Source organism: Dendrobates tinctorius, unplaced genomic scaffold (assembly GCF_039654945.1).
Source record: "Dendrobates tinctorius isolate UK_male_01 unplaced genomic scaffold, ASM3965494v1 ptg000192l, whole genome shotgun sequence".
In the NCBI taxonomy this organism is placed as follows: domain Eukaryota; kingdom Metazoa; phylum Chordata; class Amphibia; order Anura; family Dendrobatidae; genus Dendrobates; species Dendrobates tinctorius.
The window spans coordinates 10,452,689-10,476,885 of NW_027361859.1; the positions used below are offsets into that span (position 1 = coordinate 10,452,689).

Genomic DNA, 24,197 nt, shown 5'->3' on the forward strand with positions numbered 1-24,197 from the left:
TCTTGTAATATAAGAAAGTCTAAGGCTGGAAATAAACCCCATAAAACACTGTACATTGAGACTTTGGGATCAAATAATTTCTGTCCACAGTGTTTGTGCAAACAAAAAAAGCTTTTATAAAAGCCTCAAACTTCTGTGTGTGAAACAGACATGAGATCTAACGTGAGTCACTGGTGAAGTGATAGAAGGGAGATACATGCCACTGCACATGATGGCATCAGTGATTTAGAACCAGAGTAGTTTCTTCCAGCACTCTACATGTTGAGAGGGTTAAATAAGAGTTATGGTATATGCTGGTTTTAGTGGACCTCCATGGAGCAGGTGGGAGAAGGTCTACCGTATCTCCACGTGCAGAGTCCTGACAGGACCTGTGTAATGTCAGGATCATGTGATCAGTCACATGATTAAGGAGTTACAAGGTCTGGGCTTAAACAGTGTGTGCTCTGCCAGCCGTGAGCGAGCGGAACCCTGCTCACAGAAGGACTGTTTGTTCTGCCACCATTTTGTTTTGTTTTCCTGTTTTGCCCAGAGTGCTGTATTTTTCGTTACTACACCTTGGTTTATGCTGACTACAATAAACCAAAGGAAGTTCTTAAAGCTGTAGTGTTCCCGTGTCTACCTCTATGTGCAGCCGAGTGAGCCGATCTACCACACGTGATAGAAGATTACAGTCTGGGGAAGATGGCAAAGAAACATACATATAGACGGCCTGTGGTGATGGAGTCAGTGACGGACTCTGGCCAAATATTTCTAAATCCGTAGTAGAAGATGAAGATGTCGTCCTCATCATGAAGTAGTTATTTCTCCTGTCCCGTGTAATGAATATCTCCTGCAGTATTGCTAATGCCGATTCCAGTGTCGGGAAATGAGACGAGAATTAGCGTTATGGAAGATGAGTCTATGAGGAACGTATTCAGCTGCTTGTTGTCTGCGGCCTAAATATATAGGTTGTATTAGTAGATGTGAAGAAGGAAACTAAATACTGTAAAATAATAAATCTCATATGTTTCCCTTATTATCTCCAGTAATTGTATTATTACACAGGATTTTTATGATGTTACATCGGCTCATCTTCTTCTCATTCAGGTCTCTACAATATCGGATCCTCTCAGTGAAGATCTTCTATATAAGAGAATTTTCCTGATTTACCCATCAAAGATGGATATGGACAGAGACAAGATGGTGGAGAGGATATTACACCTCACCCTAGAGATCCTCTTCCGGCTTACTGGAGAGGTGAGAGATTCTGATGACGTCACATTACATCATTCTTATCTATGGAAATAACGGATGGACAGAACTGGAGAGGTGAGGACTCTGGAAATGTCTGTAGTGAGATTTATTACTGTGTCTCTCCATAACCAGGATTACACAGTAGTGAGGAAGACCTCTAGTGAGCGCTGTCAGGACCCTGTGTCTGAGGGATGGGGAAAACCCCTGTGCCCAATCATGGGGCCTCCACCTCACCTCCTGATACATGAGGACATCAATGACCAGAAGATCCTAGAACTCACCTACAAGATGATTGAGCTGCTGACTGGAGAGGTGACACTGCTGGGAATGCTGGGACATTATACAGTAACGCTATAAAGGGATCAGGGGAGGTGACACTTTAATTCTATGTCTCAGGTTCCTATAAGGTGTCAGGATGTTGCCGTTTATTTTTCCATGGAGGAATGGGAGTACTTAGAAGAACATAAAGATGTGTACAAGGACGTCATGATGGAGGTTCCCCAGCCCCTCACATCACCAGGTAATAGACAGGACTAAATACACACGGCCTATAGTTAAGTGTATGTAATTAATTATTTCAGTCACTGTATGTGTTTCCTCCAGATCTATCCAGTAAGAGGATGACACAAAAGAGATATCCCCATTCTCTTCTTCCACAGGATTGTAAACAAGAAGATTCCAATGTTCCTCAGGATCATCAGGTAGATGGAGAGAAGGTGTCATGAGACCTCTTCTATGATGTGTAGATGGCTGTGAAGGTCTTGTGCTCAGTCTTGTTTTATCCACCTGTATTTTATGTTTTATACTTGTGTAATGAGAACGTTGGAGATGGCAGGATTAGAGCTGATCATAGATGTGACTTCTCCATCTGTCTGTGACTTTTACAATATTGGTTTCAGGGTGAAGATCTGACCAATATTAATACTACAGAGGCATATGTGAGGGGTGATGAGCGATGTAAAGAGGAGATTCCTACATATGACTACCCAGGTGAGTAGTAACCACTAAATGCAAAGAAATCACAGATTCTTCTCAGTCACCGGCTGTGGCTGCTTTATCGGTCGTGTAGTCCGCCCGAGTCATAATCGTGTGATCACCATTTTGTCTCTTGACCACAACATTTTCCTTCACCCAAAACTGTTCAAATGACTTTGGACATTGAAAGATCTTTTCTATAGAACTTGCAACCTGGATGATCCACCTAAACCCCTGGAATTAAGAGGCGCTGGCCATTACGTGTCCAGATCTGTAAACTACAAAGCCAAATTACAGTGTACGTAGAATGTGCTGACAAGTTAGAAAATTACTAGAAGTAAAATATTATGATGGGCCTGTAAGCGAAAGTGGCAATTAATGATGCTGTTGGCTTCCTAGAACCCTGATATCTTATTGGATGAATCTACCTTCTCTCCTTCTGTACTGCTGGATCATGGGCGTACCCTCCGAGGGGCAGGTAGCTTCCCCCCCCCTAGAAGCAGGGGCGCACAATGAAAGAACACCTCCTGGCCGCGGCTGCTTTAGTGGAGAGCGGCCGGCCAGGCGGCCACACACAGCTGACAGCGGAGGAGCGGGTGGGACTCACTGCAGAGCAGGCTGAGACCGCGTGGCATTGCTATGGCACCCGGCGGCGCGGTGGGATTGGATCCTGCTGAGTTCAGACAGGGTTCAGAGGCGTGTCATGTACAGCGTGCTACATAAGCACGCCTCTGAACCCTGTCTGAACCCTCCGGATCTGAGGCAGAGGCTGAGAAGACAGGCAGCGGCCGCCATTAGTGAACCACAGGCCCACAGGCCAGGCTGAGTCCCAGACTGAGACTTCTACTTTCCAGTTCCTGTGCCCTGCGGTAAGTGGTGTCCACATCCATGAACAAAAAAAAAATAGAGTTCTATACAATTAGGTAAAAAACAACACTTTATTAATTAATAATTACAAATACAATTAATATTGACAAAAAAGGACAATTGAACCTGGTAAAAAAGCATGGGTCTCCAGGCATAAATGTCATTACAATTAAGTCAGAACACCACTATGGTAACAATCCATTATGTGTGCATTATGGCAGCAAAATGCAAAGTTTAAAGCAAGTGCAAGTCTAATATAGCCAAGCTGCCAATTGCCAAAGTGCACACAGAATCGGGGACATCTACCATCAACTTAAGGAAGTTCCCCAAACATTACAGGTAGAAAATAATGAATCTGTCAAATATGCTCAATGCTCACCCATGATGTATTGCTATGCCACGGAGCCAGGCCCAATCCCGACGCGCGTTTCGCGATTAGCTTTATCAAATAGGGATAATATTTGATAAAGCTAAATGCGAGATGTGCATCGGGATTGGGTCTGGCTCCGTGGCATAACAATACATCATGGGTGAGCATTGAGCATATTTGACAGATTCATTATTTTCTACCTGTAATATACATACTGATGGTTGGGGAACTTCCTTAAGGTGATGGTAGATGTGTGATGTTTGATCCCTGATTCTGTGTGCACTTTGGCAATTGGCAGCTTGGCTATATTAGACTTGCACTTGCTTTAAACTTTCCATTTTGCTGCCATAATGCACACATAATGGATTGTTACCATAGTGATGTTCTGACTTAATTGTAATGACATTTATGCCTGGAGACCCATGCTTTTTTACCAGGGTCAATTGTCCTTTTTTGTCTGTATTAATTGTATTTGTAGTTATTGATTATTAAAGTGTTGTTTTTTTACCTAATTGTATAGAACTCCATTTTTTTTTGTTTTTATACATACATACTGCTGCAGAGTGCTGTTAGTGGCCATCTTAGTCTGCAGCAGTGCAGTGCTCATGTGATAATGAATTCATCTATTCTCTCCTGCAAAGAAAGATCCAATATGTGATGTCTGCATGTAGTGTAATTAAATACCTGAGTGCCACTGTAGTGTGTTATAGTGTTGTTGTCTGCACTTTGCATCCTCCTGCCCTGACGTGCGCTTCTTCGGTTGGTGTTTCGTGCGTCGGGGTAGGAGGCTGCAAAATCCAGACAACAGAACTATAAGGGTATCACTTTGCGGATTTAGATGCAGATCCGCTTCGTTTTTGGCCGCACGGATTTGCATCAAATCCGCAGTGTAGTGCACCACCTATGTTAGTCTATGGGAAATTGAGAATTGATGTGCACATACTGTGGAAAAAAACACGCGGATTTGCAGCGTTTTATTTTCCGCAGCATGTCAATTCTTTTTGCGAATCTGCAGCGTTTCTGCACCCATTGACTACCATTGAGTCAGGCACATCCATAGCAAAACTGCAGATGTAAAAAGATTTGCGGTTTTGCTGCGGAATTGCGTGGAGGAACACTGCAGATAGGGAGGAGAAAGAGTGTGTAGGTGACCGGAGACTATGTGTGTGCGGTGAATATGTGCGGGAGTCTGTGTGTATCTATGTGTGTGTGATGGTCTGTGTCTGTGTGCGGGCTGTGTCTGTGTGTGCGGGTCTGTGTGCGTTTCATTCACCTTTTTCTTTCTAAAATTTTACAACCTGAACGACCATGGCATGCCCCCCTAGTTTTGATCCTGGGTACGCCCATGTGCTGAATGTGCTCATATGGTCCCTACAAGTCCAGGTCCAGTCTTTCTGGCCAAACTTCACTTATGATCGACAACATTAAATGTGCAGTGAGGCCAAGTGTGAATTTCTGTACAATAACAACAGAGTTTCAATTTATCCTGAATTTTCAGTTTCTTTTAACCCCTTAGTGACCGAGCCAATTTTGACCTTAATGACCAGGCCAATTTTTACAATTCTGACCACTGTCAGCTTATGAGGTTATAGCTCCGGAACACTTCAACAGATGCCACTGATTCTGAGACTGTTTGTTTTTTCATGACAATTATACTTCATGTTAGTGGTAAAATGTATTCAATATGACTTGCGTTTATTTATGAACAAACCTTAAATTTGGCAAAAATATTGAAAATTTTGCAATTTTCAAAATTTTAAATTTTTGTGCCCATAAATCAGAGTCGTGTCCCACAAAATAGTTAATAAATAACATTTCCCACATGTCAACTTTACATCAGCACAATGTTGGAAATATAATTTTTTTGGTTAGGAAGCTATAAGGGTTAAAAATTGACCAGTAATATCATTTTTCCAACAAAATTTTCAAAACCATTTTTTAAGGTACCACTTGGGGTCAACATGACAGAAAATACCCAAAACTGACACCATTCTAAAATCTGCATCCCTCAAGGTGCTCAAAACTACATTCAAGAAGTTTATTAACCCTTCAGGTGCTTCACAGGAACTAAATCAATGTAGAAGGAAAAAATTATCATTTTACTTTTTGCCCAAAAAATTTAATTTAGACCCAAACTTTTTCATTTTCACAAGGGTAACGGGAGAAAATGGATCACAAAATTTGTTGTGCAATTTCTCCAGAGTACGCTGATAACCCGTATGTGGGGGAAAGCCACTGTTTGGGTGCATGGCAGGGCTCAGAAGGTAGGGAGCACCATTTGACTTTTTGAGCGCAAAATTGGCTGGAATCAATTCTAACTTCAACCCTAGCACAGTACTACCCATAACGCTAATCGCAACCCTAACTCTAATCCCAACCCTAACCACAAGCATAAAGTTAACGTTAACACCACCCTAACCTCGACACAACTGTACCTCAAACGCAACCGTAATCCACACAGAACCGTAACCCCAACAGAACCCTAACCTCAACAAATCCCTAACCCCAGTACAACCCTAACCCTAGCTCCAACCCCAACCTTAATCCTAGCCCCAACCCTAACTGCAAAGAATGGAAAAAAGTACATTTTTTTTAAATTTTATTAATTTTAATTCTTTTACCTAACTAAGTTGGTGACAAGGGGGTTTGATTTACTATTTGTTTTATTTTGATCACTGTAATAGACCCTATCACAATGATCAAAATGAACCTGTCATGGTTTGGACAGTGTTCTTGCCCTGCACTCACAGGGTTAAGTGTACGTGGCCTCTTTGTGGATCTGGGAGGGGTATTTATACTCACTCTTTACCAGGGTTCTCTGTCAGCTATACTGTTGTTCTGGCTGTGTGTCTGACCCCTGGTGTGCTTGTATACTGCATTGCTTGTTTGCTTCCCGTGTATGACCCGGTCTGTCCCCTCAGTCTGTAATCCGTCTCTCGTTTTGGTATTGTCTTTTCCGGTTCTGACCTCCTGGCTTTGCTATCGTTACTCCGTTACAGTTTGTACCTATTGTACTGTCTATCGCCCGTTCTGGTTTTCTGATCTATTGCTACGTCCTGACTATCCATTCTGTCTAACCCTTTAGTACTGTCGTGCTATCTTGTGCTTTGACCCTGGCTTGATCTGGTTTCTGTCTCTGTCTTTGCCTCTTGGTAACATTGTCCTGTAGTTACCCTTCTAGGAGTTTTCCTCAGCTCCTAGCTCTCTGGAGTTTAGACCACGCCCCCAGAAGTCACATGCTTCAGGTCCTGTGAGCCTGGAGCATGCATCATCACCATTGCTGCCCCACTCCACAGGTATCTTTGTGCACAGTTTTGTACTCAGGAAACGCGCACTGGCTCAGTGAGCAAGTGCAGTGCGGTGTTCCTGACAAAACCAATAGGAAAAATCTATTGTTGCCAGGTACCGGCTGGTAGATCTCGGCACTGCACTTGCACCAGCCATTTTCTTCCAGGAAGACGGCTCCGAGACTCGGGGGACAAAGCCGGAGGGTCCAGGGATGACAGAGGTACTGAGGGGAGCTCAGGGGACCCCATTTCTCTCTCCTCTGGTATGCTAAATCATATCAGAGGAGAGAGAAATAAATGGGAAATCTGACTTTTTTTTGCAATCGCCGTTATTCACCAAACAACTTTGATCGCAAACAAAACAAAGTCAGATTTCCCACTCATTTCTCTCTCCTCTGATATGATCTAGATGACCTAGCAAACTGGGGACGGTAAAAGCCAACCCTAATTATGTTCTCCGGGGTCTCAGCTACCCCTGGTAGCTGAGACCTCGAAGCTTTTACAACGCTGGGGGGCGCTGTACCCTTATTTCTCAGCGCTATAAAAAAGCTTTTTTATGGCACTGAGGAATAAGACCCCTTAACTGCCACCATTAAAAAGCGTTTCAGCGGTCGTTAAGGGGTTAAAATCAACTAACGCCAAACAATATTTCAGTAAACTATATGAAAACCTTTACACCTGTGCCATGATATATCTCTAAGCTGTGCGTGGCTGTTGGCTGTATAGGGATGGTGACCTGACGGACGGACTTGTCTGTAGGAAGAAGGGATGCTGGGTGCACTGTAGATGAACGTTTATAATAATAGAAGGGAAACAGCTGGGGGAAAATGGAATAGGAGTGCAATACCTAAGTTTGACCACAAGATGGCAGGGGGGAGCGTAGTTCAGGACTTGACAGCAGCTTAGGGCTTTAGAAACCGCTTAGTCAATGGGGGGCGGGGAGATAGGAACCAAGGAGGGGATTTCCCAAGGAGGGAGATAAATAGAACAGGAGTGGGTTCCAGGGGGTTCTAGTCCCAGGAGGAGCTCAGGAGGAGAAGAATCAGTACGGAGAACTGACAACGGTGGAGAGCTTGACCAGGGGACTAATAGGAAGAGACAGTCAAGGGGGTGGCCCTGACACAAAGAACCACAGGACAGACGAGGCCCCGGGGGTACCAATTGGACGACGACCTCGGACTGGTGAAGCGCTAGCGGTAAAGGGCCGCTAGGGCAGCCCCAGTGAAAGAGCCGCGAGGAACGTCACTACGACTGAAGAAAGGTGCAGGTACCCGGGCCTGAATACGGAGAGATGTGAAGGTGCTGCGGTGTATGGCTACAGTCGTCAGGAGGACGGCCAATAAACTTGGACCTGTTGCAACCAAAATCTGCCTCTGTCTGGTGTCTGTGTCAACCACCCCCCAATCCAGGCCGTTACCACAATTGGCGTAGTCGGCAGGATCGCCGCCGCCAATACTCTACCTTCAGCGGCAAGCCTGTGACAGAAGTACCCAGAAGAACTCGAGTTGCTTTACCTGTGGATTACAAACCTGAGACTTTGTTCCAGATCATTGGCTGTCATCAAAGGATCCGGGCCGGTACAAAAACTGGACAAAATGGCTGTGATATTCCAGCGTCAGGAAGAGGCACAGGCATTTGCACCTGTACTGGACGATCTGGGGCCGTCTCAAATCCACCCCCGGGGGAGCGGTGTACATCTGGAGACCGCCGCCCCCTCACGCTGGACCCTGGAAGATGGGTAGTGAAGCCGACTACCGCCCCACCCAAGAACGGGAGTGGCCCGGTGGGGAGACTGGCTGCGGCTGCTTGGAGCCATTCAGTTGCTGTACACCGGACGGAATGCGACGTTGCAGCTGCCGCGGTCTCGGATGCCTGGAATGGCGGTGGCGCCAGGAGGTCGAGTCTTGTCGGGACACTTGCCCCTAGGAGCCGCCGACAATACCCCGGACACCGGTCGGAGAAAAGGAGCGACTTCGGGCCCTGCTGGAGCAGCCGCCGAAGAAATTTTCAGGAAGCTTCCCCGCGGAACCATCAAGCCTGGAGGCTGGTCCTGCCGGACGGCGGGGTGAAGATTCTTGGCAGATGACTGAGCGGCGGGGAAGCCTGTTGGGAGCCACGGCGCCGGGGAAGGTGAGCGTTCCCCCGGTCCCGCCGACGGCGCCGCGGGCGGATCTCGTCCCCGCGCTCCGTACACCGGACGAGCCTCGGGGCCCCCACACCGGCCTTCGGCCTCCCCGCCCGACCTCCTGCTCTTTAGTGACCCCGGCTCCGGACGATTCCACGGTTCGTGTGGGGCTGACCGACATCCCCAACAACGACCCCGAGCCACCAAGCCTGCGGAACCAGCCCGCGGCCGCCCCCACCGCGCGCCAGCATACGGCGGTGGCCTATCCAGCGGGGCCTGCCGCCATGTCAGCTCCGCTCCAGGTCTCCGCTACAACTGGGCCGCCGGCCACCACGGCTGATCCATCGGCCTCTGCGGTCGCCGCTGTTCCATCTGCGGCCCTGGCTGCAGTCGACCCGCCGGTGCCTGCGGGCCACCTTGGATCTGGTTGCCGCCTCCCCCGCGGCCGCGTCCACTCCCGGAGCTGGCTGCGGCCTGCTTGTAGGGCTCTGCGGCCTACTCACCGGGACCCGTGGCTGCCCCTGCCCGTCACCTGGCCCCAGCTGCTGCTGGGCCGCCGGAATCTGCCACAGGAATCTGCAGCCGCCTCTGCCCCGCTCTCAGTTTCGGCCCGCCCACCGGACTCTGTGACCTACACCGGACCCTCCGCTTGGGTTGCGGAGGTCATCGAGAAGAAAAATGCCAGAGAGCGGGAGATCTGGGGGCTGCTCCACAAGAAAGGAGAGGCTGGCAAGGCGGCTCCACGATCCACCAGGCGGCTCGTATACACCAACCTGGAGAAGGGTTACGGGTTCATTCGAGATCTCGCAACCGGCCAAAAGGTATACCTTAACGTGACGTCCATCCGTCACGGCCGGGCTTTGCGGGAGGGGGACTTGGTGTCCTATTATAAGGAATACTGCCCCCACGGCTACTACGTGGTAGCAGTGATCGCCGAGCCCGAAGGCACTGAGCCCCCGTAAAAGGACTCACAGAGACACTTCAAGCACCCCGGGGACCTCACGGCTGTGGGTTTCCCTGCTGGATTGGCGCAACATCGGCTGTCAGGAGATGGCCCGGACTACCGGGATGTCGATGCACCGTTGTGCAGCCTAAAGGACAGATTCACGTCCAAGTTAAGAAAACTTTTTTTTGTTGTTTGTTATTTTCTCCTGACACAGCAGGGACACGGGGGAAGTGCTAATGTTAAAGGAAGGGGGAGTACTTCCAGTTGGCGTTTTTGAATATTGTGTTTAAAGAAGGAGTTAAAGGAAAAAAAAAAAAGGAGACAAAAAAAGAAAGAAAAAGGGGTTAGTCCTGTTGAGTCACCCTTAGTGTTATTAAAGCAAAGGTAACCATATATACTGTTAGGAATCTGGTGTCTACAATACCTATGCAGGAACACAGATCCTCACATTTGTCTCCAGAGGCGAAGTCCTTCGTCCCTTCTTCTGAGCATGCTCATGGGAGGAGCTCCCATTGGACTTCAGGAGTCAGGTGCTCAGGTCCTGCTCCTGATTCCATTGGTTATCCTCAGGGCTCTGGAGATTTCCGGCAGGACCCGTACGCTATAAAAAGTGGGTATGGCCGTTCCGCCATGCGCTAGTATTTTGCATACTGCTGCTGTGTGTATGGTGATGGATGCTTGGACTGGTGGATGACTTATTATGAAACCCCTTCCCTCTGATATTACGAGTGAGTGAGTGATTGGGCAGCCGCCAGTAGCAGCGCTAGCGCCAGCGCGCTCCAGCCATACCTTTTGCAGCAGCTTAGCGTCCTGCATTGCGCCAGCGTTCTTGCAGCGCCTTGCTTGCGGCTCTGTTCACGCTGCGCTGCGGGTGCAGCAGTTGCGACACCTTGTACCTTAAGTTTTACGGTAGGTCTAGAGGGGATAGTCCTGGTGTGTAAGGCTATTTCTGTGACCTTTAATACCGTGTCCACGTCGCTGAAGTCTGTGACCCTAAACAGATTCAGCTGTATTTATGTTTTGTTAGCAGCTCTGTGCATATAACAGAGTCTGCTTTGGTGCACTGACTGCAGCTAAAGTCCTGTGCACATCTCCGCCTGAGTGCCCTGCCTCTTTCAGCAGCGGTTTTGTCATCTACCGCACGGTGGACCCCGAGCGGTGAACGCACTTTATTTTAATTTTATTTAGTGTGTTCCACCGCTCATAACATAATACTAGCGCCAGGGTCTGGCTGCAGATGGCAGATCCGCAGCAACTGTTGCAATGCGTTAAGCAGCTCGGCGACCGGGTGGCCTCTCTTGAGAAGTCTCTCTCAGCTGCGCAAGCTACAGATGCTGCCGTACAGGCGTTAACGGATGCAGTAGCGCGTTTGTCCAGGTCTACCCTTGCGCCGACAGTTACTCGCCTCCCGTTGCCCAATAAGTTTTCCCGGCGATGGCGCCTCCTGGTTTTATCAGCCAGTGCTCGATCCATCTGGAGCTGCTGGCTGCACAATTCCCTACGGAACGGGCCAAAGTGGCGTTCATTATATCCCTACAGTCGGGCAAGGCTCTAGAATGGGCTACGCCGTTATGGGAACGTGGTGATCCCGATATACGAAATGCAGCGCACCTGCTGATGGCCATCAAGCAGGTTTTCCTCGGTCCACGGGTCATGCACGACACCTCCCTACAGCTACTCGAACTCTCTCAGGGATCCCTCTCGGTGAGCCAGTATGCCGTACGTTTTCGGACACTGGCGTCCGAGTTGGAGTGGGCTGATAGGGCCCTTATCCCTGTCTTTTGGAGAGGGTTGGCGGAGCACGTCAAGGACGCTCTTTCTACCAGAGAGATTCCTACTACCTTGGAAGAGTTGATTTCCATCTCCTTGCGTATTGACCTCCGTTTTTCGGAGCGCGGCTTGGAGCGTGCTCATTCAAAACGGAAGGGTACTCCGCTTCCCAAATTTTTCGAGTCTCTGGAGCTACCTGAGCCATAGGTCTTACCCCCTGAGCCCATGGAGGTGTCTCGTACCAATTTTAATACAGACTCGGACCAGGAATCCGTTTGCGGTTGTCATCACGTATGTGCGGTTTCTCCAGAAGCCAGCTCCCCACAGTGGTCTGAGTCTGAGCCGGTTGTCGAGACCTTTGTCCCTCCTCATCTTAGGGCTCAGGTACTCGCCTGGGCGCATGACTCCAATGCGTCTCACCACCAAGGCTAAATGCAAGTCTCGAAGCTCTTGGCTGGAGCGTATTGGTGGCCCCATAGAGCTCGAGACATCAAAAAATTCATTTGGGCATGCACGTTATGTGCTCGGGACAGTCTCCCCGAACGGAGGGTGGTGACGGCCGTCGATACACGGCGGCGGTCTCCTAAGCCTTCCGCTCCTATTGTCAACAGGATATCCCTCCTGAGACCTGGTGACCTGACCTCCGCTGATACCATCCGTATGTGCCTGGGTTCAGTTTCACCTACTAGGACATCAGGTTCGCTGTTTGGCGAGCCTGAGGTCTGTGCCATTGCCGGGCACAGGCTGGTGGGTCGGAGGCTTCAGGGGGGGGGGCCCTAGGAGGGGGGGTAATGTTAGGAATCTGGTGTCTACAATACCTATGCAGGAACACAGATCCTCACATTTGTCTCCAGAGGCTAAGTCCTTCGTCCCTTCTTCTGAGCATGCTCATGGGAGGAACTCCCATTGGACTTCAGGAGTCAGGTGCTCAGGTCCTGCTCCTGATTCCATTGGTTACACTGAGGGCTCTGGAGATTTCCGGCAGGTCCCGTACGCTATAAAAAGTGCGCATGGCCGTTCCGCCATGCGCTAGTATTTTGCATACTGCTGCTGTGTGTATGGTGATGGATGCTTGGACTGGTGGATGACTTATTATGAAACCCCTTCCCTCTGATATTACGAGTGAGTGAGTGATTGGGCAGCCGCCAGTAGCAGCGCTAGCGCCAGCGCGCTCCAGCCATACCTTTTGCAGCAGCTTAGCTTCCTGCATTGCGCCAGTGTTCTTGCAGCGCCTTTCTTGCGGCTCTGTTCACATCACGCTGCGGTTGCAGCCTCCCGGGTGTTCGAAGTTGCGACACCTTGTACCTTAAGTTTTACGGTAGGTCTAGAGGGGATAGACCTGGTGTGTAAGGCTATTTCTGTGACCTTTAATACCGTGTCCACGTCACTGAAGTCTGTGACCCTAAACAGATTCAGCGGTATTTATGTTTTGTTAGCAGCTCTGTGCATATAACAGAGTCTGCTTTGGTGCACTGACTGCAGCTAAAGTCCTGTGCACATCTCCGCCTGAGTGCCCTGCCTCTTTCAGCAGCGGTTTTGTCATCTACCGCACGGTTGACCCCGAGCGGTGAACTCACTTTATTTTAATTTTATTTAGTGCGTTCCACCGCTCATAACATATACGGTATACCAAAAGTTGATTTAATGTGTAGTATGTATAAGAGTGTGTAACACGTCCAGGGTACAGGGTATGATAAAAACGCCGACCATGACTTTCTAACTGGAGGGACAAAAAGACGGAAGACATTGAACCGGACAGCGGTCCTTCAGTCAGGTCCCCGACACCACGCACACCCAAAAGAATAGGTGGGCGCTAACGATGACCTGGTAGGCGAAAGGCCTCGGTCATGGCATTTCGGACAGTTGAGGGTAGCAGAAGGGGAGAGTAGTGGGAGGTACATGCCGTAGAGTAGTCCAGGTGGACCTAACCCAACTTGAAAGAAGTTGTCACGTGGCGTGCGCGCCGGCGAGTAGCAGTAGGCTGCTCGGAGCATGGTGCTCACGGTTTGGTTCGGCCCCCTGCGTATGGCGGGTTTGGACCAACAACCGGTTCAACATCAGACAGTGGACAAGCTTCAGGATGACGAAGGTAGGGAATACGATTGTTGAGGACGACAATAGACAAAGGAATGGAGAGTGTCAGGAACACCGCACTGAACTTGCTCACTGAGTCAGTGCGCGTGTCCTGAGTAAAGCAAACTGTGCTCAAAGATACCTGTGGAGCGGGCAGCAGCCGAGTAGGTGCGTACTTCAGAACAGCAGGACCTGAAGCACGTGACTGCTTGGGGCGTGGCCTAAACTCCAGAGAGCTAGGAGCTGCAAGAGAACTCCTAGCAGGGTAACCTCGAGACAAATTTACCAAGGGGCATAGACAGGGAGGATAGTCAGGACGTAGCCCATGAGTCATACACAGAGATAGCTGCAAGGTACAAGAGGGGCGAGCAGAGAGTAGTCAGATAACAGGCAACGAGTCACACACAGAGAGGGTAGCGCAGTACAGAATCAACAGGCAAACTCACAACGGGGAACAGAACCGGGTTAGAACCATATAAACAAGCTATAACAATGAACAGGCACACAGAGGTCACCACACTCGGCCAAATGCAAAAGTATAACTGACAGGGATTGGAGTTTCACAGGGCTAAAAGAAGCTCTCCCTGAACCAAAGAGAGGCCATAATCATTAACCCCAGGTGTGCAGGTCAAAATTGCACTTAGCTCCAGACATTAACCCCAGACGTGCAGCTCAAAAACCTGCACTGGGATCATGACAGTACCCCCCTCTCAACGGGGGGCCTCTGGACCCCCAGGCTTCCCCGGGTACTTGGCATGGAAAGCCCGAACCAGGCGATCTGCATATACAGAGCGAGCAGGGACCCATGAGCGCTCCTCTGGTCCATATCCCTTCCAGTGGACCAGGTACTGCAAAGAGCGGCGCACCCGCCGAGAGTCCACAATATGTCCGACCTCATACTCCAATTGACCCTCCACCAGCACTGGAGGAACAACAGGCTCGGAGTCCTCATTGACAGACCCTACGGATTTCAACAGAAATTTATGGAACACATTGGATATTTTCAAGGAGGCGGGGAGACGCAACCTATATGCCACTGGGTTGACTATCTCCATAATCTCGTACGGACCAATGAACTTTGGTTCCAACTTAGCTGATGGTACCTTTAAGTTGATGTTACGTGTGGAAAGCCAAACCTTCTCTCCCACCTGAAAGATGTCTCCCGAGGCTCTGTTTTTGTCAGCAAAATATTTATTTTGTTATACAGAATATTTAAAATATTTTTACCTCCCCTGGGCCCGAGAGATATTACGCTGGACTTCAGCCCAGAGGTTTTTTAACCGTTGAACGGACCCCTCTACCCCTGGACAACCGGAATCCACCCGTGAAAACTCCCTAAATGCGGATTAAACCTATAGTTAATCAGGAATGGGGACATGTTGGTGGACTGACTCACCCAGTTGTTAAAAGCGAATTCCGCCAACGATAATGCATCACACCAATCCTCCTGTCTGGCGGAGGTCAGACACCTGAGAATTTGTTCCAGGGATTGATTTGTGCGTTCTGTCTGGCCATTACTCTCCGGGTGATATGCCGACGAGAAGGAGAGTGAGATGGCCAATTTCATACAGAACGCCCTCCAAAATTTGGCCACAAACTGCACACCTCTGTCAGACACCACATTCAGGGGTACCCCATGCAATCGGACCACATGCTGCACAAACAACCTTGACAATGTTTCTGCTGAGGGTAATGCTGCAAAGGGAATGAAATGGGCCTGTTTAGAAAACCTATCCACCACCACCCAGATCACGGTATTGCCCCTGGAAGGTGGAAGGCCGATAATAAAATCCATGGAAAGATGAGTCCATGGCCTATCAGGAACCGGTAAAGGTATGAGTTCCCCAGCCGGCCAGTTATGCGAGCTTTTGGAACGGGCACACACACCACAAGCAGAAACAAATTTCTTGACATCGGACCTTAGTGAAGGCCACCAAAAATCCCTAGCTACTGCCTCTCTAGTGGCCGTGATACCTGGATGAGCACTCAGCCTAGACTCTTGAAACTCCTGCTGAAGTCTAGGCCGCAATAAATCTGGAACAAACAATTTATCCCCTGGCCTGGTTGCCGAAGCTAGGGCCTGAGCCCTTAGAATTTCTTGTTCCAACTCAGATGAGACCCCCGCCACTACCACACCTGGGGGAAGATTGGAGAATGGCTGCTCGGGGGGAGACACCGGGTCAAAACTTCTGGACAGGGCATCCGCTTTAACATTTTTGGACCCCGGTCGAAAAGTAATGGAGAACTGAAATCGTGAAAAAAAAGTGACCAACGGGCTTGTCTAGGAGTAAGCCTCTTAGCAGATTCAAGGTATGCCAAATTTTTGTGATCCGTGATAGGGTGAGCCGCCCCTTCCAAAAAGTGCCTCCATACCTCAAATGCCAGCTTGACCGCAAGAAGTTCTCTATTGCCTACATCATAGTTTCTCTCGGCTGAAGAGAACTTCTTGGAGAAGAAGACACAGGGTCTGAGATTGGTAAGGGTGGCCGGACCCTGGGACTGCACTGCCCCCACCCCTACTTCAGAAGCATCCACCTCCACAATGAATGGTTTGGACGGGTCTGGTTGGATCAACACCGGGGCGGACATGAAACATTTCTTAATAGCTGAGAAGGACTCCTTAGCGAGTACAGACCAATTTTTTACATCAGCGCCCTTCTGGGTAAGATCCGTGAGTGGTTTAACCACTTGTGAGAAACCTTTAATGAATCTCCGATAATAGTTCGCAAATCCTAAGAAGCGCTGGAGCCCCTTGAGATCTCGAGGCTGAACCCAGTCAGCGATCGCCAGCACCTTCTTTGGATCCATACGAAACCCCTCACAGGACACAATCAACCCCAAAAAAGACAGTTCCTGTACAAAAAACGAACATTTTTCCAATTTAGCGAACAATTGGTTCTCCCTGAGTCTCTGGAGAACTGTCTGTAGATGTTGCAAGTGAGATTGGCTGTCCGGGGAATACACCAAAATGTCATCCAAATAAATAATAACAAAATGGCTTATCAGGTCAGAAAACACCACATTGATGAAATTCTGGAAAATAGCGGGCGCATTAGTTAACCCAAACGGCATTACCAGGTTTTCAAAGAGTCCTTCTGATGTGAGGAACGCAGTTTTCCACTCGTCCCCTTCCCAAACCCTTATCAGATTGTAGGCCCCCCGGAGCTCTAACTTGGAGAACCATTGGGCCCCAGCTAACTGGTTACATAAGTCTGGGATGAGGGGAAGCGAGTAAGTGTTCCAAACTTAGCTTCCGCAGCGACTGAGTCAAGCATTTCACCTGCTCAGATAAAGCACACATTGGGTCCATGCTGCAGAAGTAAGGACAGAAAAAAAAATGCAAGGTCAGTTATAATGTCAGGAACACCGCACTGCACTTGCTCACTGAGCCGGTGCGCGTGTCCTGAGTAAAGCGAACTGTGCTCAAAGATACCTGTGGAGCGGGCAGCAGCCGAGTAGATGCGTACTTCAGAACAGCAGGACCTGAAGCACGTGACTGCTGGGGGTGTGGCCTAAACTCCAGAGAGCTAGGGGCTGCAAGAGAACTCCTAGCAGGGTAACTGCGAGACAAAGTTACCAAGGGGCATAGACAGGGAGGATAGTCAGGACGTAGCCAATGAGTCACACACAGAGATAGCTGCAAAGGTACAAGAGGGGCGAGCAGAGAGTAGTCAGATAACAGGCAACGAGTCATACACAGAGGGGGTAGCACAGTACAGAATCAACAGGCAAACTCACAACGGGGAACAGAACCGGGTCAGAACCATATAAACAAGCTATAACAATGAACAGGCACACAGAGGTCACCACACTCGGCCAAAGGCAAAAGTATAACTGACAGGGATTGGAGCTTTCCAGGGGTTTAAGAAGCTCTCCCAGAACCAAAGAGAGGCCACAATCATTAACCCCAGGTGTGCAGGTCAAAACATGAACTTAGCTCCAGACATTAACCCCTGACGTGCAGCTCAAAAACCTGCACTGGGATCATGACAGGGAGTGTAGGGAAGGTGACCCGACGGACGAACTTGTCTGTAGGAAGAAGGGATGCTGGGTGCACTGTAAATGGACGTTTATAATAATAGAAGGGAAACAGCTGGGGGAAAATGGAATTGGAGTGCAATACCTAAGTTTGACCACAAGATGGCAGGGGGAGCGTAGTTCAGGACTTGACAGCAGCTTAGGGCTTTATAAACATGGGGGACGGGGAGATAGGAACCCAGGAGGGGATTTCCCAAGGAGGGAGATAAATAGAACAGGAGTGGGTTCCAGGGGGTTCTAGTCCCGGGAGGAGCTCAGGAGGAGAAGAATCAGTACGGAGAACTGACAACGGTGTAGAGCTCGACCAGGGGACTGATAGGAAGAGACAGTCAGGGGGGTGGCCCTGACACAAAGAACCGCAGGACAGACGAGGCTCCGGGGGTACCAATTGGACGACGACCTCGGACTGGTGAAGCGCTGGCGGTAGATAGACCTAGGGCAACCCCAGCGAAAGCCGCAAGGAACGTCACTACGACTGAAGAAAGGTGCAGGTACCTGGGCCTGAATACGGAGAGCTGTGAAGGTGCTGCGGTGTATGGCTACGGTCGTCAGGAGGACGGCCAATAAACTCGGACCTGTTGCAACCAAAATCTGCCTCCGTCTGGTGTCTGTGTCGTCTGGTCGCGGAAAGCAGTGGACCACCCCCCAATCCGGGCCATTACCACAGCTGTAATATACATTTATTCACACCTGCAGGAGATGTGTTGGCATGGCTCGAGCCCTGGTTTCATGGATTCACTCTATGTCATAAATTCCATTATGTTTTCAATTATCAGGGATTCAGATTACTGCACAATCTCTCCTGAAATGGGGAGCGCTAATACTTTCTTTACTCTTCCGGTCAGGACTCATATTAGCCCAAATGGTCCACCATAAATGAGGGCAACTCCGGTTTAGTGTTGGAGTTCTCCCCTCATACATACGTTGTTGTTGGGAATGTAACATAGAATAAACGTCTTTTTCTATGGCCTCATTCTGTATGATAGTTGGATTGTGGTGGGATCGGCCTGGCTCACTTATGTGAGTCTGTAACTCCCTGGTAGTCGTTAAAAAATGTCTCCGTTATCTCTTCCAAATGTCCGAGATCTAAATTTAAGACGCCTCAGCTCTGCACTATTATAAAAAGTTCTCTTTAAATGTCTAATATTTCTTCTTGAAACTCATCTGGCAGAAAATATTGGCCTTTACGATAGTTTAGACTGCCAGGAACCACCGAGCCCCATACTCTACTTACCCCAGAGAGGTTTCACCACTAGTTATTCATTTTTTACTGATGAAGGCTGTTGAGTTTGATCATTTCCGTAGATGTGTTATTGTCTATACTCAGTTTTTGACTACAGTAGTTAAGGCCAAAATACTGTGATTTAGCCACTTCCCGCAGCCAGTTTTGTGTCACTACCAGAACCTTTTTTTCAAATCTGATGTGTGTCATTTTATGTGGTGATAACTTTGTATGCTTCTGCTTCCAGAGATTCTGAAATATTTTTTTCAGTGACACATTGCAGTTAATGTTTCTGGTAATTTTAGGTTGATATTCTTTTTAAAAATATCTGACAATTGTCAAATAATTTACAAAGATTTATACTTTTAAAAATAGTACCATACAAAATAATTAAGAACATTTACCATATTCCTACTTTACTAGAATCCCCTTTAATATACAAGTTTAGCAACAAGTGTTTATACTGTATGTGCAACTAAATTTATAAAACCTATTTTTTGGTTAAAATTGAAAAAAATTCCACTTTTTCTAGTACCAAAAACGTATGGGAATGAACACAAAGTGGAATGCAAATTTTTTTATTTCAATGACTTGTTATTGTAGCCCCAATTGTTTTCATTTTCACAAAGGGTAATAGCAAACAGATGGACCTTACAAATGATTTTCCAACTTCTTATGAATCTGACAATACCCTGTATACAGTTGTACACTACTGTCTGGGCACATGGCAGGGTTCAGAAGGGAAGGAGCGCCATTTAGCTATTTGAATGCAGATCTTGCTGGACTAGATTGCACAGTTCATGGTTACCTGGCAGCACAAAAGATGGCCAACATTAACAGGCTTGGCACTACCTAGTCTGCTTTCCTGTTCTTAGGGATTGACTTAACCTTCATTACCTTTAACCCCACTACATGGATCTGGACTTATTCAGAGACCCTTAGGCTCAAGCCACGGTGTTATCTGCTGTTCTGTGGAGTGAGATGACAAGACGAATAGTGAATTTGCCGGGTAAGAACCAGGAGGGCAGAGAAAATACTAAATCAGAAGACATGAGTAGTCAGTAAACGTACCAGGGTCACAACAGAAAACAAATACAAAAGTCGGGAGCTGAGCACAGAGGACTGAACCAGAGGAGAACAAGGCTGTATCTGTAGTCCAGCAATATGCTTTTGGCTTTAGTAGGGTGTGGGGCTTTCCAATTGGCTGAAGCAAGGAGCAGATTACTCCAGGTAGACAGCGCACACCCATACTGCCAGACTGGATGGTACTACAGGTCACAAGCGCCCTATTCTAGGTGGCTGGACAGAGCCTGCACCGCGCCAGAGCTTCTGGTTCTGACATCTCCATCACCAGCGCCACCTGAAGAATGAATAAAGCAGCTCCTGGTGACAGAATCAGAAGTTGCAGGAGCAGATCCCAGAGTAGATGGGACACACCATTTGCAGAGACGCTAATATGACAAAATTTCAGAAAACCTGAGCAGTAGAATTCTCCAGAAAGTGACTCCATTTTCGAAAGAATAACCCTCAGTGAATTAATCTACTTTATAGTAGTGACCGCTTTGACTCCACAGCCACTTTCCGGAAATTAAAATGCAGTGGATGTTACAAAGTGAACAAAGTGAAGTTTTTTTTTTCATTGCCTAAAACATAGTGCCCAGATTGTGCTCCAGGAGACACACAACCATAAATTAAATGTCAAATATATAGATGCTAATTGTGGTTTGGGAACACTCTAAGGTTCAGAACCGAGGGGGAGTCTTGAGTCTGAGAGAGTGGATATTGCTGGATTTGTTTATGGAAGCCATGTTGGTTTTCATGAGCCGTTGAGCCAGTAATAATGAGGAAGCTTCTGTTTTTTCATTGATAGATGATGGACCTGAGTGGGGGCTTGTTTTTGTGAGATGAACGAAAGTTTTTATTGTATTATTTTTGCCTACATAATAACATTGTTGGCTTTTAATTCTATATTTGGGAGGCAGAATGAAAAAACAGTTGAACACCAAGCTCTACTCGTTCATCCTATGAGGTTTTCTGTTAAGACTGAATTGTCATTGTCCTGGTGAATAATTCAATATTTTACATAACTTGCCATTTTTACAGACAGTTTAAGTATAAATGTTCAAAAATATTAAATTCAAGGATATTTTATTCAAAAGTAATATTTTATTTTCTTGGCAGATGACTGTATCAGGAGATCACAGGGACCGCTGACATCTTCATTTTTTAAATCAGATGATCTTGAGATTAAACAGGATACAATTGAAGTGAATGCCATTACTCCAGATATACCATCATCCCTTGATAGCAAGGATCTGTCATCTTATCGTTTGAGACAGGTCCTGTCTTCTGATTCTTTACAGACTACTAAGGAAAATCAAAGTTATAAAATAAGCATTAAAGAACGAACTGCTCTCAAAGCAAAGAAGCCATTTTCACATTCAGAATACGGAAATGGTTTTACTCTAGAAAAGTCTTTTCTTAAACATCAAAAAATTTACACAGCGGAGAAAAGATTTTCTTGTTCCAAGTGTGGGAAATGTTTTAACCATAAATCAAGTCTTGTTTATCACCAGAGAATTCACACAGGGGAGAAGCCATTTTCATGTTCAGAATGTGGGAAATGTTTTACGCAAAACTCAGATTTGGTTAAGCACCAGAGAACTCACACAGGGGAGAAGCCATTTTCATGTTCAGAATGTGGGAAATGTTTTACACAAAAACCAGATTTGGTTAAGCACCAGAGAACTCACACAGGGGTGAAGCCTTTTTCATGTTCAGACTGTGGGAAATGTTTTAGACAGAAAGCACATTTTATTAAGCACCAGAGAACCCACACAGGGGAGAAACCTTTTTCCTGTTCAGAATGTTGGAAATCTTTTGCACAGAAAGCATATTTTGTTAAGCACCAAAGAAGTCACACAGGGGAAAAGCCTTTTAACTGCTCAGAATGTGAGAAATGTTTTAGCCGGAATGCGCACCTTGATAGCTACCAGAGAACGCACACAGGGGATAAGCCTTTTTCATGTTCAGAATGTGGGAAGTGTTTTAACCAGAAATCAGATTTGATTAAGAACCAGAGAACTGACACCAGGGAGAAGTCATTTTCATGTTCACAATGTGGGAAATATTTTAACAAGAAATCATATTTGGTTAAACACCAGAGAATTCACACAGGGGAGAAGCCTTTTTCATGTTCAGAATGTGGAAAACGTTTTATCCAGAAATCAGATTTGCTTATACACCTGAGAACTCACACAGGGGAGAAGCCTTTTTCATGTTCAGAATGTGGAAAACGTTTTATCCAGAAATCAGATTTGCTTATACACCTGAGAACTCACACAGGAGACAAGCCTTTTTCATGTTCAGAATGTGGGAAATGTTATAAACAGAAATCATATTTGGTTAGGCACCAGAGAACTCACACAGGGGAGAAGCCTTTTTCTTGATCAGAATGTGGGAAATATTTTAAACAGAATTCAAAATTTGTTAAGCACCTGAGAATTCATACAGGAGAGAAGCTTTTATCCTGTTCAGAATGTGGGAAATATTTTAGTCAGAAATCGTATTTTGTTATACACCAAAGAAATCACACAGGAAAGAAGCCTTTTTTATGTTCAGAATGGGGGAAATGTTTTAACCATACATCAAATTTTTTTAAGCACCAGAAAATTCACATGGGGAGAAGCCTTTTTCTTGTTCAGAGTGTGGGAAATGTTTTAACCAGAAAGCACATCTTGATAGCCACCAGAGAACTCACACAAAGGAGAAGCCTTTTTTCATATTCTTAATGTAGGAAATGTTTTCCACTGAAATCAACTTTTAATAAACATCAAAATATCACGATTCCTCCACTCAGTGTGTCTTGGATGCATTGACTGACAGCTCAGTTGTCCAATCTGGTGTTTAGCTTTCAGGTGTTCACTATTCCATGTGATTTTTCGGCTTAGCTGAACTGTAGAGTTTCAGACCTCTGACTGATGTAGCATCTGCTCAGTGGTTTCCCTTGGGCTCTGATTATTGAGCTTTTGCTGCCTGACTTTGGACATCGTTCTGACTATCTGTTTGCCTAGCCCCTTTGCTTTGATCTGTTATCTTCCTGGTATTCTGACATCAGACCATGAACTGACTTTGCCTTTGTCTTTTCCCTTTAGTTTACTAAGTGCTCTCTTGGTATCTGACAGCTTAACTTTTGAGTACACTGCCTCATGTCCTGTCCGTGAGTAGTGACCAGCATCACATTACATCTGGCGTATACTTTTTTTACCACCACAAATGGATCCAGTCCATACCCAAAGCTCTCCACTTCCGACTGTAGTTATGACTTCATTACTTTCTGATGTGCAGGTGGTCTTTCCCGAACCAGTAGTTGCATTACCAGTTTAGGGTACTCAGGGAGATCTGTAGACTGTTTTTTACCTTACAACCCTGGTCTTCTGGGGGTGGGAATAATTATGCACCTACTGTGATTGGGGCTTCAGACTTGGGCATTTTTTTGTTCCCACTAGACCCAGAAAAGTCTTCTGTTGAAGCATTTTTTGACCTCTTAGGGATGTTCTGTGAGAAACCAGACATAATCTATATTGCGGTGGCAAGGATGTGATGAGCTAAAGACTATTTCGTTCATTCTTCCTGAGTCCGTCCACATACCTGAGACGGAACAAATGTAGGTTGGCGCTTCAAGCATGCAGGTCGTTGAGAAGAGATGGTGGCGCAATCTCGGACTCTGCTTCTATTATGGTCACTTTGGACATTCACTTTAAGGACTTCTCAGTACGACCTCAAGCATGCAAGTAAGCTATCAGGAAACGCTAAGTCTGGGTGATTATCGAGGAGGTCACCTAGACTCCCAGTTACCTTTTTACTCTTCAGACAAAATACTGCTAAATGTGGAGCTACTTTGGATATTGACTTGTGGGTAAGCTGCCAATTTCATTGATTCTGGACTGGTGCTGAAATTAGGGTTAGGGACAGTTAGGTTGGATAGACTCAATCAACCGTTTGCCATTGACAGAACACCGATACTCCAGAATCTTGCCCAGCTGATGACGGTCGAATTTACACTTAAAGTGGGAACACTTTACTGTGAGTCTATCTCCTGCTGTGTGTTGGACAATTTACATGCAGGGTGCGATGCTGAGTCACTACTCACGGGTAAGCCATGAAAAAGGGTAGTTAGGAGGTCAAAGCCCTGATACCAGGAGATCTCATAATAAAGAGTGGTAAGACAAAGGCATAGTCAGGGAACAGTCCGGGGTCAAATGCCAAGAAGGTGCGTCAAGGCTAGGGAG

The 24,197-nt window shown here is 47.0% G+C and overlaps 1 protein-coding gene across 1 annotated transcript; it reads left to right on the forward strand.

Annotated features, from left to right (window-relative positions):
* The first annotated feature begins 1,070 nt into the window (after positions 1 to 1,070).
* LOC141055859 (uncharacterized) lies at positions 1,071 to 22,752 on the forward strand. The gene is made up of 6 exons (XM_073552580.1): positions 1,071 to 1,236; positions 1,366 to 1,545; positions 1,630 to 1,753; positions 1,837 to 1,934; positions 2,133 to 2,223; positions 21,088 to 22,752. The coding sequence occupies exons 1-6, from the start codon at positions 1,159 to 1,161 to the stop codon at positions 22,353 to 22,355; spliced, it is 1,839 nt and encodes a 612-aa protein (XP_073408681.1). The 5' UTR covers positions 1,071 to 1,158; the 3' UTR covers positions 22,356 to 22,752.
* The last annotated feature ends 1,445 nt before the right edge of the window (positions 22,753 to 24,197 follow it).